The sequence below is a fragment of the Emys orbicularis genome, chromosome 6, assembly GCF_028017835.1.
Source record: "Emys orbicularis isolate rEmyOrb1 chromosome 6, rEmyOrb1.hap1, whole genome shotgun sequence".
NCBI lineage: Eukaryota > Metazoa > Chordata > Testudines > Emydidae > Emys > Emys orbicularis.
Genome location: NC_088688.1, coordinates 83,180,999 through 83,196,951, shown reverse-complemented (window position 1 = coordinate 83,196,951; position 15,953 = coordinate 83,180,999). Strand labels below are relative to the sequence as shown.

Below are 15,953 nucleotides of genomic sequence, written 5' to 3'. Positions count from 1 at the left end.
CTGAGGAGGCCTGAGCACCATTAAACGTTGAAACATTGTGGCTGCTCAAATGTAAGCCAAAGAGCATTGACCTGAAGTGGAAGAAATCAAAGGTTCAGAAGGCTGTTTTCTCTTGCAATGCGGGTGACAAAGGGATCTGCACTTTTGTAAGATCTGAAGTACTGATATATCTGGCAGCCCCTAGACACTCCAATACGTCATCCATTTGTGGCATTGAGTACACCTCACACTTAGATGTCGTATTAACTTTTTGGAAGCATGCAGGAGCATGTTGAGCCATCAGTTTTGGGTGATATACAGTGGGACTTAGTCATTTCAGGACTCCTCGACTACTCCTTAATCCAGGATAGCCTACAACTCCTCGCAGAGAGTCTTCCACATCTTCCAAGGTAAGGGCTGAGGATTCTCTCCAACCCGCAGTCCTGGGACTGTCTTGAGGTGATAGTATATGAGTTGGCTCTGATCAGCTACAGAGAATACATTGGGGAAGGAGCAATGAGATATAAAACTTGGGCTCTTTGTTCTGGTGGAAGTTCAGCACCCATCTGCACTTGTGCTGACTCTTGGTGAATGGGTGCTTGAGGCACCTTACCTGCCAGAACTGGAGTTAATAATATCCCCTCTCTGGTTTTCGAAGGCTTGAGCAGGTTCACATGGTACAGCCTAGTTTCTTTCCACCTCCCAGACAAATAGATCTCGCTTTCTTTAGGGCAAAACTGATGAATCTGCAAGCAATTTAGATTCTATCCTGGGAAGCAATAATAGTACTAGGTCCCTAGGCTGGAAGGCCCATAGGTGTACACCTTGGTTGTAAGTTTGTTTTTGCACCTGCTGGGCCTTCAACGGGTTTTCATAAGTAAAAACTCCCCAACTTCTTGAGACGCTCCCTGCGTTGGATAATGTTCTACTCTGTACTGGTCACCGTCACCCTGCTCTTCCCAGCCTTCATGTAGAAATTCTAATATTCTTCCGGGCTGTTACCCAAACAACAGTTCAAAGGGAGAGAACCTGATGGAAGCTTGTGATACCTCCCTTATGGCGAACAAAAAGGGGAGTAAATAGTTGACCCCAATGCATAGGATTGGAGGCCACAACCCTTTTTAGCATCTCCTTCAGGGTTTTGTTGAATCCCCCAACTAAGACATCCACTTGAGGATGATAGATGGAAGTTTTTAGTGGCTTGATCTTCAATAGGAAGCATAGCTCCTGCATTACCTGAGATGTAAAGTTGGTCATCCATCAACTGGACTGTGAGCGTTAAAGTCCCTAGGTGGTGCCTCAGTACCCATTCCCATCCCCCACTGGGGATTATTTGTACTATGCTCCATCAGTATTGACTAGGTCACTTGAGTTCCAGTCTGCTCCTCCCGCTGTAACCACTGCTAGCAATAGTCCTTAGTTTTTGTGCTACCACTTATGGCCAGGCTCCCGGGATACATTTCCATCTGGAAGCAGAGGCAGTGGTGTATCTGATATTGAGAAAGTCCAGAATGGCAGCCTTAAGCAGGGCAGAATCATGTACAGACACAGGATCAAGCCCCTGCCTGGACTGGGCCAGTAAAGTAGGGCCAGCACAAGGGATCAATGCTCTGGAAGACATTGCCAGCCACTCAAAAGAAGTCAGAAAGTGGGGTCAGCATTAGGCCCCAGATTAGTCAGCTTCATGGGTACTGGTGGGAGTACAGGCCCTGGGCTCACAGCTCCAGCCACTGGATCCTGGGCTGCCTCGGCCAGATGTAGCCTCATCAGTAACTGCTGTACCTGATTTTGTTGCAGGTCTTTCGGCTGGGTCACCATCTCATGTAGCAGCTGTTGGGTCACTTGCCACTATTCTTGAGTGGCCCACAGTTGCAACAGTTGCTGCTGGCACTGCTCTACTGGGTTGCCTGCTGTCGCTGGCTCTCTCTTAGCTACTTGCACCCTGGATCTATGCTGTTTAGGTTCTTTCATGCATGGGCTTTCAATCTGCCTTTGATATTCTCTTGCATGAGGAATGGGAAGTGAATGCCTGCATTCTCCAACATGTGTCACAGGCTGTCCCTCTCTAGAGAGCCTCTCTCATCCTGTTCTCACTTTCTGGTGAAATTGTAAATAAGAAGTGGGCAGCATTATCTCCCGTAAATGTAAATAAACTTGTTTGTCTTGGCGACTGGCTGAACGAGAAGTAGGACTGAGTGGATTGTAGGCTCTAAAGTTTTGCATTGTTTTGTTTTTGAGTGCAGTTGTGTAACCAAAAAAACCCCTACATTTGTAAGTTGCACTTTCACAATAAAGAGATTGCACTATAGTACTTGTATAAGGTGAATTGAAAATACTTTCTTTAGTTTATCATTTTTACAGTGCAAATATTTGTTATCAAAAATAATATAAAGTGAGCACTGAACACTTTGATCTGTGTTGTAATTGAAGTCAATATATTTGAAAACATAGAAAAACATCCAAAAATATTTAATAGATTTCAATTGGTATTCTATTGTTTAACAATGTGAATAAAACTGCAATTAATCACAATTAATTTTTTTGAGTTAATTGCGTGAGTTAACTGTGATTAATCGACAGCCCTAGTAAATTGCCATAGGTATGTTTGGGTGGGGGAGAGAAGGGAAAGAACGCCCTGGGGGGTGTAGAGCCCTGCAAATCTGCGGAATCCGCTTTATATCCAAGGATATCCACATCCACGGACTATGTTTGCGGATCATGGATCAGATGCAGATACGGATGCGGATACAGATGTATCCATGCAGGGCTCTAGAGATATGGGCATCCTCTTAGGTCCCTCCTATCCTCTGTCTCTAGAGCCATAATGTCATTATTTATCCACAGAAAGGTTTCTACAAGATTGCTGCAAGAAGAAGAAATGGTTCCACCAAGCTTCTGCTCTCTCATACACATGGGGGCCTGCTGTTGCTGCATTTGGATCTCCTCCTTGTGAAGTAGCAGAGGGGAGTATAGCACCTGCATGTTAAGTATTGAACAGCCAAATGAACTCTGGTTTGGTAGACCCTTAATGTCACTGGAATGTAGTCCATTTAGCATTTAAAATACTTCTACCTGTTTCTTATTTTTCTTGAATTAACTTGGTCTTTTCTTCAAGGTGGAAAAGAATTCTTCCATAAACCTGTGCAGCTCTTAGAGGAGCAACCTCACGCTACAGACTTGAGTTCAGGGTTTATTTTGCACATCAGGTGTTATTGCTTTGAAAAATGTTGCTGTATTATAAATAAAAACAGAACATTAACCAGGCTAATCAAAACAGGGGGGCTAAAAAGAAAGTTAACACATCTGTGAAAAAAATCCTATGAAGTAATTTAACAATCCAAGATCCCCACTATTAATGATTCCGAAACATGCCAGTTAAAACCAATAACTAACTTTAATTCTGTGTCCCCGCTCACTAACGTAATAGCACATGGGCAATTTACGATTACTTGTGTGGTCACAATCTCAGACTAACTGGCGGTACATACTGTGGTGCTTCTGTACATATTCTGGACTTAGGCCATAGAATATGAACCATGCTCTGTTTAACAAAAATTCCCTGAACCAGTGACACATTACACCTTACCCTTTTGTCTGTTAAGGAAAACTCTTAACTTTACCCATGTTGTCATTTTTTACAATCTCATCCAAAAGACTATATTCACCATGGCCAAAATATTCAAACCTGGATGTTTAAAATTAGGCTTTAAAATGTCAGGGACTTAAAGAAAAGAGGCCTGATTTTCTGAAGTCTAGATCAACCCCAGATCCTACTAAAGTGTATTGCAGATGCAAGTGCTTCGTACTTTTGGAAAAATCAGGCTACTTTCACTTTGGTGCTTTAATATGGATTAAAGCATTTATTTTAAGCACCTAGGTTTGAAATTTTGGGCTCCTATTTCTTTAGCCAAAAGAGGATCACACTTTTAAACTTCATGTTCTAATTTCTGAAGCATATTTCTGGATTGAAATAGTTTTTTCAAAATTACCTTTTAATGTTATTTAAATTTTACATATTGGCAAATACTGTATGTAAATAAGTGTAATTTAGTGAATACTTGTTTTCCTGATTCTCTCTCTCTTCTTAATTTCATCCAGTTAGGAAATGTTTTCTAAAAACAGACTTTTCTAAAATGAAGATTTATTACTAATAATGTATTGAAGTGCTATATTCTGTTTACAGCAAGATGTAGCTTAATTCATTTTGTGGAATTCTTTGCTGCCAGATGTTGCCCTATTCAAACCTTGTACCCACCAGAAGAAACATAACGGTGAAATCTTGCCTGTTGGCAAAGTGACAAAATATACATACACTAAATGTCGACTTTCTATAGTTTACATCACTCACACCCTCCGTCTACAAGGACCTACAAATTACAGCTGTTGAAGTTTTTGCATAACCTAAACTTTCAGCTCCAGAGAACTCTTACTTGTCTAAATTTATTTATATTCTCGGTAATGGAGTGGTTCATTATTTATACTAGTTGTTTAAACAGTAACAGGGTTGTTTTAAGGATTGTGCATTTGTGTAGACATGGGGTATAACTTTTTATGCATCTAAAGAAAATCAAGTTTCAGTAATCATAATAAGTTAACCTAAATCTGAATGCTCACCAAAGTAGTAGAAATTTTCCCCTAAATTGTTTAACAATATTTTTTTAGCAAGGAAATTGTATATGGATTAAATCCTTGCTATCTCTGTAGCCCCACTGTTTAGATTTATCATTGTTGAAAATTAAGTAAAAGCTATAAATAAAAAGCACTGCATTTTAGAGTATCCTTTATAATTAACATTACACATTAAAAAATAAAATATGTCAGCAACTACTCTGAGGAAATGTGGTATCAGAGAGTTATTACCTATGCAATAAACAATCCCCTACCTGAACCCAACCCAAATTCAAGTTTGGCACTCTACAAATATTCAAAGATATGGATGGTGAAGCTTGTTGAATTAGAAGAGTTTCAAGGCTCAAACAAGTTTTTGGTGGTGGTGGGGGGGGGGGGTTGCAGCGTTCATTGCAGTAGTTGGAATTCACACATCTTTTAACCGCCAGTGTTTTAAATCCATATTTCTTTTCAAGGCTGATACCATTAAAATATTTAGTCATGATTTGTAGTTAAATAGAAATCTATGCTAAGTATTAACAAAAGATAAATGGTACCTCAAAATGTAGGTTGGCATAAGCAGACATACTGTGTGCATGTATGTGTGCATCCCCTTCCCACCATTTTATTATTATTTTTTCCCTCTGCTGTTTCCCCTCATACACTGCATTTCAAGCAGAGTGGAAACCCAATAATGTAGGAATGAGTGTCTCATATTTGAAACCTATGAAGTTTAGCGGGTTCAATATAGGTAAAAATTAGTTTGCTCATACCCCAAGAAAACTTTCTAAATCTACTCTTCAAGAATTCTAAAACATACCATCAACATATTTTGGATCTCATTTCCCAGACCTTAAATCCACCTAACAAAGATGTTACAGAATTAGTAGTGACCATGTACCAGCACAAAGGTGAGTGTTTATGACCTTAGTGAGATGGGATTTCCATTTCCTTTAATGAGTCAAGACATCAGAGCAGCACTCAACTCACTCTTATACAGAAGCTCCCCCTGGGACAATACATCTGTTTTAGTGGAAGCAAAGCAAAGTAGTAGTGGAGAATGGGGGAGGGGAGCTGCCTAAGAAATATTTGGGCAATGAGGCTCTTTGGGTGGGCAATCTTTTTCAGGACACTTGTTCATAAAAGGTGAAAACACAGAGCATACAGTGATGAAAATTCTCACCTAACTGAGAAGGCCTCCGTGGCTCATAGTACTCCCTGCTCTAGGTAAGCGGTGCCTCATCATCAGTTAACTTTTCGCTCTCAATGTACACTCCAACAATGGCACATATCAATGTTAAATACTTCTTTTTTAACTCTCATTACCCTGATCTAAGTGTCAATTGACTCACTCTGTACATTTCCCACTGCCAGAATGATGACCTGAGCTGATGGAGTGGAGAGTTTTCTCACAGCAGCATGGCCTTTGATATGATGGAGTCTTGTCCTTCATGCCTGGCTTGTTATCATATACCATTTAGTGTTGGCTAGGAAAGACAGAGTGCCAACTAGGCCAGAAGTGGTGCATGGCATTTTGGAGTTTATGGTGTCATTCTGCCGTTCACTCTTTCCTTCCCACTGTAAATGCATGTATCTCCTCCAACTAATACACCTAAACTCTCCATATTTGGCATGTATGGTCAAATATACTTAACCCAAGGCAGTTCAACAAAGCGAAGATTAAAAAACCCAACTACCTTGGAAAGCTCTTTGGAGGTGTAAAATGGGGGGGGGGGGAGGAAGAGAGATGCACTTTAGTAAGCCAAATTAGTTAAGACTTAGGCTAGGTCTACACTACAGCGGGGGTCCGACCTAAGATACGCAACTTCAGCTACGTGAATACCGTAGCTGAAGTTGCGTATTTTAGGTCGGCTTACCTGGCGGTGAGGACGCGGGAAAGTCGACCGCTGCCGCGCTGCTGCCGACTCCGCTGCCGCCTCTTGCCGAGGTGGATTTCCGGAGTCGACGGCAGAGCGATCAGGGATCGATTTTACCGCGTCTTCACTAGACGCGGTAAGTCGATCCCCGATAGACCGATTGCTACCCGCCGGATCGGCGGGTAGTGAAGACATAGCCTTAGATATGCTGGATATATGATGCACAAGTGCTCAAGCAAATTACTAGCAGATGTTTCATACCCTGAAATGCTTTGATTTACTTTTATATCATTTGCAATATTTAAGGAGAAGCTGATACAGCAGACTATATAATCTTGCATGACCAAAAATAATGAGTTTATTTTTAGAAGAAAGCATTATCAAAGTATCTAGTTGGTCTCTGGACAAATATATTTTATAAATATGTCTACTGCTAGGTTTGGAGTTCTTAGAGAATGAAATCGAGAGTTGCTCTTTGATAGTTGTGAGAACTTAGTCTAATTCACAATTTTAACCAAAAGATGAGTTGGTATCTAATCAATATTTCTCAGATTCCTCAAATTTAGGGTTCCACTTGCTGAACTCTTACTTTTTTTGGGGTGCATTTTTGTAACCCACACACTGTGGTTCCTTGAAGTTTATGAGTCTGAAGTCAACTGACCTGGTTCTTTACCTCATGCAGTAGAGACTTACACTTTTAAATCTAGGAGTGTGACTGGTTCCCTCCGGGGTGCCAACTGGAACTGGAGTACCACTGAGCACTCTGACCCACCAACCTGGGCTCCCTCTCACCCTGTGCTGCTGTGACAAGCTGCAGACAGGCTGCCGGTCTTACACTTCCACTAGCATACACACAAGTAGAGACACACCCAGCTGCAGTTACATGCAGGCTCTCTGACCAGTCACTGCATGTGAACCAACAATAGAGAGGCTAAAGCCAAGGTAACTTTCAGCTCCCCAGGCACGCACCCCCTCTGGAGCATAAACCCAAAATTATACTGTCTTGTGCTGCACAGGGAACTGTACAGCATAAGCTCAGAGTTCGCCCTTCCCGCCCCCAATGTGGAGAGGAATATGCAACAGCCTTTCTGAGCTAAGATTCTCATGCACTTCATTCCAAACTCACTGGTTTAGATTAAAACATAAAATAAAATCTATCTTTTGTAATTAAGAAATTTAAGTGATTATAAATGATAGCAAACAGATCAAAGCAAATTACCTAGCAAATAAACAAAAACGCAAACTGAGCTTAATATACTAGATAGACTGGATATGAATTAGCAGATTCTCACCCTAACTGATGGTACAGGAAGACTTGTAGATTCTTAAGGCACAAGCTGCATTAGCTTTACAGCTTGGGTTTCTGAGGTCTTTCATACAAAAGCTAGAAATCCCTTTAGCCTGGGTCCAGCACTTCCCCCAGTTCAGACTTTGTTCCTCAGGTGTTTCCAGGAGTCTTCTTGTGTGGGGAGTGAAGAACAACAGATGATGTCACTCCCTGCCTTATATAGTTTTAGCACATGGCGGGAACCCTTTGTTTCAAAACTTAGTTCCCAGACCAATTTGTGGGGAAAAATACTGACATCCCAAGATGGAGTCCAGAATCATGTGGCTTGGTCACATGTCCTTGCAGTGTTATAGCAGCCATTGCTTACAGGCTGGCCAAAACGCCCACAGGAAGGTTAAGCTATTCCACAGACCATTGTCTTTGCTGATAGGCCATCAGCACTGTCTGGCTTCTTCAGTGTTGTACCAGAAAGGCTAGTTGTGGGTGTCATCCAGAGTAGAGTTACATAGTCAATATTCCTAACTTTATATACAAAAAAGATACATGCATACAAATAGGATAATCATATTCAGCAAATCATAACTTTTTCAATGACATGACTTATCTTATACAAAATTAATCATAATTATGCCATAATCATATCATAATAATATTACTATGACAAATATGGGGTGCAGTGTCACACAGAGGGCCTGAGTTCATTCCCTCTAGAGGACCCAACCAGGGGTGTCATTACACAAACTACAGGGAACACAGAACCTTAGGAGGAGGAACAGGGTAATAAAAAAAAAGTAAGTGTTGGCTAACTTTTTAGCCAATTTTCAAAAAGGCAATGAAGTCCATACATGCAGCTGGTGAAGGGTCTAGTCAAAGAAAGTTTCCATAGAGATTTGCCTCTAATTTCCACCAGGAATAAGATATGACTCACTATCTTATAATTTCCACTTGATTGAATTCTTCCACAAGGGGAATAATGGGGCCCCTGACATATTTCCTGTAGATGAAATGAATAGTGGCTCAGGGCACAAAAGGTGTAAGAGGAGCAACACCGAAAGGTCTACTAGCTGTGAAGGTACAATGATTGTGCAACGGAATGCCAGAAGAGCATGGATGACAACAATGTGTGCGGTAGAGCCCAATGTTAAAGCAGTAATGCAAAACTCTTTTTGGTCCATTTTGCCTAATAGTAGATTGAGGCAGCAAACAGAAGGTCCAATTGTGTGATGGATCTAAGAAATCAAATTATAAATTTAGACATTTAATTTCCTACTTAAAATAGGCCAACCAACATTAAATATCCCATATTACATACACTACTGTATGTGGGTAAATAAGTTATAGACCCATGTCATTTATTATAACAGTATAGTGCAAGTTATTTTCCTCTGAAGAATAGTTTTATAAATAGGCAGTGCATTTTATCTCAGTAGCAATGTATTACAAAGCATTTTCATTTGTTAATATGATTTGTCATTTCAAAAGTGAAACTTTAAGGCAACTGGAATATGACATGAAGCTACAAAGTAGTACTTGAAACAGAACATTAAACGTTTAAGGAAAAATGTGTACATTTTAATACAGAATGAGGTACTAAATCAACTAAAACCTACTTCTGACAGACTAGTGATGAATTATGGGATTTTCACTAATCCTCAGCTAAACAAAGTGAATACTGTTCTTGATGCAGAAATTGCCTGTTAAATCATACACAGCATAGTTCCGGTATTGCTGGAAAATATGACATTACCTTGATTGTCAGACAGCCTTCTAGAACCACTCAATTTTCCAGCTGCCCTCTGTATAAGCATACAGATTAAAAGAAAATTTATGTAATAGAAGGTATAAACACATAAAACACTACCTAGCAATGTAGATGTTTAAAAGAGCTTTCTATACTCATGATCAAGGGAGAAAAACTCCTTTAAAATGTACTAAGAAAGCAGTAAAAGGGAATAGATGTAGTTGGAATTATTTTGTCTAAGAAAATGAAGCCCTGTCATCCCTCACCAACTAAAAGGCTCTGAAGGTACTCAGTGTCTATATCAGTTTGTTACAGACAAGAGGTAAAATACTGCATGTTTGATTTCATGTCTGCACTACAAAGATAATCCACATCTATGTTTGGTGGTGAGACTCTAACATTGCAATTCATGACAAAACTATATTTGTGTGCAATGCATTGGATTATAGAATCACTAATAAAACATATTTGTTTCAAAGAAATACCCAGTGAGTAAATGCAACATATGTAGGGCTCTACATTGCAAACTGAAGATTAGCCAAGGCAGGATTTGCTAATGGAGTCTTTCCAGTTTAAGCATTTTATTTTAATGTTTGTCAAGTACTTTTGGTTAAAAATTTAACAAGTGTAAATGGCAGATCAACAGAATTAGATATCCTCCTCCATCAGTCTTCCTTACTAACAGACAAATAATATTATGTTTTGTTGAATAGGAAAATTTATGCATGCTTTCCTCAAAAATTTCTTTTCTTCAGGTACTCAGGTCCACAGATCCCACAGTGGATATTCAACCAGCCTGAAGTTTGGAAACACAGACCTGTTACAGTCTCTGGAACTGGCTTAGCCCTTCAATATTTCTGCTATTAAAAAACCTGCAGAAATAAACACATTAAGAAAGTTCAAGGAAAAGAAGTAAACAAAGTTTATTTGCAGCTCATCCTTTAAATATCTTCAACCAAGAGTTACGGATGATGCAGCAATGGAGGCAGAGCTAGATTAACCAGTTCCAGAAGTGCCAAATCACTCATGACACTGGCTTGCAGATGATTTAATGGGTTCTGGCTTCTAGTCCTTAAGTCTGTATCTCAAGCAGGCAGCCTCAGTAAATCCACCAATGCTATCAGGTCCTGTAGGTATAGTCCTCTTTCCTTTAAAAGTGGAGATGATGACTTTCCCCCGTGCAGTACACCATAGCGGTGCAACCTCACTGTTCCGGAGCCAAAACACAGCACTAACTCATTTTTTCCGGTTACACAAATAACTTACGTTACCTTTTAAAAAAACTGGTTTCCTTGTCTTCTGTTGCTTCATGCTAAATTCTCATCTGTTTTCCTGTTTTAATGTTTACTGGCATGCATTTAATTTTTTTTCCCCCCAGAGAGTTTAAGGGTGACCTGCACATTGCAGGCCACAGAACCTCACCCACCCATGTCTGTAACAGACCCCTAATCTCTCGCTGAGTTCTGAAGTCCTCAAATCATGATCTATAGACTTCAAGTTACCGAGAATCCACCATTTACACTAGTTTATACCTGCATGTGACCTGTGACCCATGCTGCAAAAGAAGGTGAAAAACCCCAGGGTCTCTGCCAGTCTAACCTGGGGGGAAATTCCTTCCTAACCCAAAATATTGTGATCCATCTGCAATCAGCCTCTGGCTTTAGGTGGTTCACATAAAGTCTCCTCATCTCCAGTGAGCATCTTCAAAACCTTTTGAGATAAGGTTTAATTACCATGCAAATGGAGGAAAGTCCTAATATAGAAAACTAAACATTAACATTACCAAGATTTATATAGTAGATACAGTTCATATTATACAGGCTCATCATTGTCTATGACAGTTACATATGCATTCTTATTATTACTTTATTTAACTTCTGTTTTATTTATCCTGGTGAAACTAAACACTTGTGGTACCCACTGACTTTTCTACTAGGTCCTGGTCTACATACAAAGGGGCATCCTTTTAACAAAAAGTGTGAAGCGGAACTGATTTGGTTAAACTACTGGACCTTTAGGCTGGCTTTTACACAGGTTTTTAGGGTATGTCTACAATGGTAGAGTTACAGCGCCGGCAGTTAAGCACAGCTCACAGCACGCTGAAGGGAAACCGCTGTTGTGTTTTCACACTATCAGCTGACTGCACAATAGCGTGTTCACACTTGCGGCACTTGTAACGCTATTCGGAGCAGTGCACCCTGGGCAGCTGTCCCACAGAGCATCTCTTCCTCTTCTGCCACTAAGAGTTATGGGAAGGTGAAGAGGGTTGCAGGGCATCCTGGGTCCTGTCCCAAAACCCTGTGATGCATTGCTTCGCATCCCAGCAATCCCTGTGCTTCTATCCACATTTGGCGCCCTCTTTCAACGGTTTGTGTACTGCTCACTCTGCCTCTTCGGTTTGCAGGAATGGATCCTGCACTGTTGACCAGTACGCTGCTCGCATGCCACACATAGTAGGTACAACACGAGATTGCTTGTGACATTCATGGAGGTGCTGACCACAGTGGAATGCCACTTTTGCGCTTGGGAAACAAGCACAGTGGTGGGATCACATCGTCATGCATGTCTGGGATGACGAGCAGTGGCTGCAGAACTTTCGGATGAGGAAAGCCACATTCATGGGACTCTGTGATGAGCTCTCCCCAGCCCTGCAGCGCAAGAACACAAGAATGAGAGCTGCCCTGCCATTGGAGAAGCGTGTGGCGATTGCACTGTGGAAGCTGGCTACTCCAGACTGCTACTGATCAGTTGTTAACCAGTTCGGAGTGGGAAAGTCGACCGTTGGATTTGTGTTGACAGAAGTGTGCAGGGCCATTAATTGCATTCTGCTCCGAAAGACCATGACTCTGGGCAACATCCGTGACATTATGGATGTCTTTTCACAAATAGGCTGCCCTAACCGCAGAGGGGCGATAGATGGCACGCATATTCCAATTCTGGCACCAGACCACCTAGCCACCGAGTACGTTAATCGGAAGGGATATTTCTCTATGGTTCTCCAGGTGTTTGTGGATCACTGTGCGTGTTTCACGGACATTAACGCAGGCTGGTCCGGAAAGGTGCATGACGCACACATCTTTCAGAACACTGGCCTGTTCAGGAAGCTGCAAGCAAGGACTTTCTTCCCAGACCACAAGATCACCGACAGGGAAGTCCAAATGCCCATTGTGATCCTGGGAGACCCTGCCTACCCCTTAATGCCGTGGCTTATGAAGCCATACATGGGGCATCTTGACAGCAGGAAGGAGCGGTTCAACAACAGGCTGAGCAAGTGCAGAATGACTGTTGAGTGTGCTTTTGGTCATTTAAAGACTCGCTGGCGCTGCCTATATGGGAGGCTGGACCTGGCCGATGACAATATTCCTGTGCTTATAGCCGCATGCTGTATGCTCTATAATATTTGTGAAGGGAAGGGTGAAAGCTTCACTCAGGGCTGGACCGCTGAGGCGCAGCGCCTGAAGGCTGAATTTGAACAGCCAGAGACCAGGGCTATTAGAGGGGTGCAGCATGGGGCCATAAGGATCAGGGATGCCTTGAGGCAGCAATTTGAAGCTGAAAGCCACTAATATTTGTTGCTATGCTTGGGAGTGTAGGGCTTGTAATGCTAGGAGGTGATTGTTGCAGACGATACACTATGAAGGTTTAAGAAAATTGCCTGTTGCTTTGCAGGGCTCTGTTTGCTTTCAATTAACGGAATAAAGATTGCTTTCAAACCAACACAATTCTTTTATTAAAAAACAACTGGAGGAGAGAGAGAGAAACAAAAAAACCACATCAGCAGTGACGGGGATGGAGGAAGGGAGGGTCCCAGGAGGAGGTGGGGTCCCAGGACAGTTAAAGATTTGTGTATGTCCAGGTATTATATCCAACCTTCTCCTTTGGAGTACAGTGCAGCAGGTACTGTACTTCAGCCGGACTAAACTGCAGAGGGATGGGTGTTGAGTGAAGTGTGTACCGGGAGTCCGCAGTGCTGGACGGTGACAGGGAGGAGTGGATTGCCACGGGTACAGATTGGAGCCAGGAGGTTGATAAGAGTGTGTTGGCAGTGTCTCGGGGGGGGCATGGAAAAGAGTTTTGCGACAGTAGCTGCAGGGGAAGGTGGGCATGGAGCTGCTCGGTTTGCAGTGCTGGTAGGGCCTGGAGCGTGTCTGCGTGGCACTCTATAATGTTTAAGAGCCTCTCCGTGGCTTCATTCTGGCGTGCCACATTCTCCTTTCGGTCCCTCTTCTCACTGTCCCACCTCTCCTTCAATTCTTGTTTTTTGGCCGTGGAGTGCATCATGACCTCACACAGAAAGTCCTCTTCAATTCTTTGGCAAATTTCTAATTCTGCGCAGCCATTCAGACGCCGATAACAAAGAGGGAGGCTGGGCTCCCAAGGTCACATTTGTGAAGCCAAAATGCAACATTTTACAGAAGCCGTATTGTTCGCAACACAGAGACCACTGATTCAGTGATTTAAAACACAGCCACTATTCACATACCTGTCACTAGCTGGCTGACCCCAGGCAAGCACACATGAGACACAAACCCCCGAAAATGGTGAATAACCACAGGGGCAGGGGAAATCAGTGTTCCAGGACCGTACTGTACACTGGGCACATGGCTCTTGGGAAGAGCCAGCACTGTCTGTGTGTGTGTGTGTGTGTGGGGGGGTGATAATCATTCCTGTCCCCACATTTTCCAAAGGCTGTGTTCATTATGGAAGATATCTCGCTGCTAAGGGTGAGCAGGGAATCAAGGGAACGTCTTCTCCAAGACTGCGGCTTCCTCCCTGGCCCCTATGCGGCTCACCTGTGTGCCGCAATGGTCTCCCCCCTGCCCCACGTGACGGCAGAGTGGCGCAGAAAAGTTACCCTTAATGGGGCAAGAAACAAAGCAGCTCTACCAAAGAACCTGCGGCAGTGGATTGCCCAGTATCTCCATGGAGTCAATCAACATCCTGTTCCACCGCTCAGACTAGGCATGTGGTGGTACGCGCATCATACAGACACAAGTCTGCTTTCTGCAACCCTCCTGCCCCCAACAACTCGCTTCAGCGATTCCCCAAATCAGCCATTTTTCAGGGGCCTCCTCTCCTGTTTGTGCTTCGCCAAGCTCCAACAGCTGTGATTTGCTAGCTTCCTCTGGGGCAGAGAAGAGCTCCTGATTGCATGCATCTCTGACCTCCGAGTCATCCTTTGCTGCTGGTTCCCCCTCCCCATCCTCGTCCAAGATTTCCTCCTCCTGGCTCGGTCCACCCTTGACTGGCACGCGAACCACTGAAGTAGCCACAGTTGCCTTCGCAATGGAGGTGGGGTCGCCACCGAGTATCACATCCAGCTTTTTGTAGAACTGGCAGCTCGTGGGCGTAGCACCGGAGTGGTGGTTTACCTCCCGCGCCTTGTGATAGGCATTCCACAGCTCCTTCACTTTGACCCTGAACTGCAGTGTGTCCTGGTCATGGCCCCTTTCTGTCATGCATCATGACATCTGTCCATAGGTATAATTCCTACGGCTGGAGCGCAGCTGGGACTGGACAGCCTCCTCTCCCCAAATGCTGATGAGATCCAGCAGCTCAGCATTGCTCCAAGCGGGGGATCGCCTGGTGCATGGAGCAGGTATGGCCACCTGGAAAGATGTGCTGAGACCACTGCATGCGTCACTGAGCAAACAGGAAGGGGACTTTCAAAATTCCCAAGGAATTTAAGGGGTGGGGATCACGGTTGGTCACCTGAGGGCAGGGCAGTAGAGTTCAAACTGATGACCAGAGAGGCAAGAACAGGCATTGTGGGACACCTCCCGGAGGCCAATCGCAGTGCTGTAATCGACCACGGTGTCTACACTGGCACCGCAGTGCTGTAGCCCTGGCGCAGAAAGCTCTACGCCTCTCATCGGGGTGGGTTTTTTTACAGCGCTGCAACTGCACAGTTTCTGCGCACTAAGCAGCTTAGCAGTGTGTACATCTCGGGAGTTACAACGCAGAAAGCTGCTTTACTGTGCAGAAACTTGCTAGTGTAGACAAGGCCTTAGACCAATTTACCTATATCTGTTCAGCAACTGATTTAGGGCTTGTCTATACTTAAAATGCTACAGCGGTACAACCACAAAACTGCAGCTGCACTGGTGTAGCACTTCAGTGTAGACACTCCCAACGTTGATGGGAGGGATTCTCACATCGACATAGGTAACCCACCTCCCTGAGAGATGGTAGCTAGGTTGACAAAAGAATTCCATCTGTCTACACAGGGATTTAGGTCAGCTTAACTATACTGCTCAGGGGCGTGGCTTTTTCATACCACTGACAGACATAGTTAAACTGATCTAATTTTCTAGTGTAGACCAGGCCTTAGTTAAAGTGATACCAACCCCCTAGTAAGGACACAGTTATGCTAATATAAAGGTGCTTATATTGGGATACACCGCTACCTTGATATAACGCGGCCCGATAGAACACAAATTTGGATATAACGTGGTAAAGC

General features: G+C 43.2%; 1 protein-coding gene across 1 annotated transcript in view; it reads right to left on the bottom strand.

Annotated features, from left to right (window-relative positions):
* Positions 1 to 14,952, bottom strand: part of ROR2 (receptor tyrosine kinase like orphan receptor 2) — a 114,192-nt gene extending 99,240 nt beyond the window's left edge. Inside the window, exon 1 of the mRNA XM_065405900.1 lies at positions 14,523 to 14,952. Within this exon, the coding sequence (XP_065261972.1) occupies positions 14,523 to 14,952 (430 nt within the window). The remainder of the gene's footprint in view (positions 1 to 14,522) is intronic.
* Between the last annotated feature and the right edge of the window lie 1,001 nt (positions 14,953 to 15,953).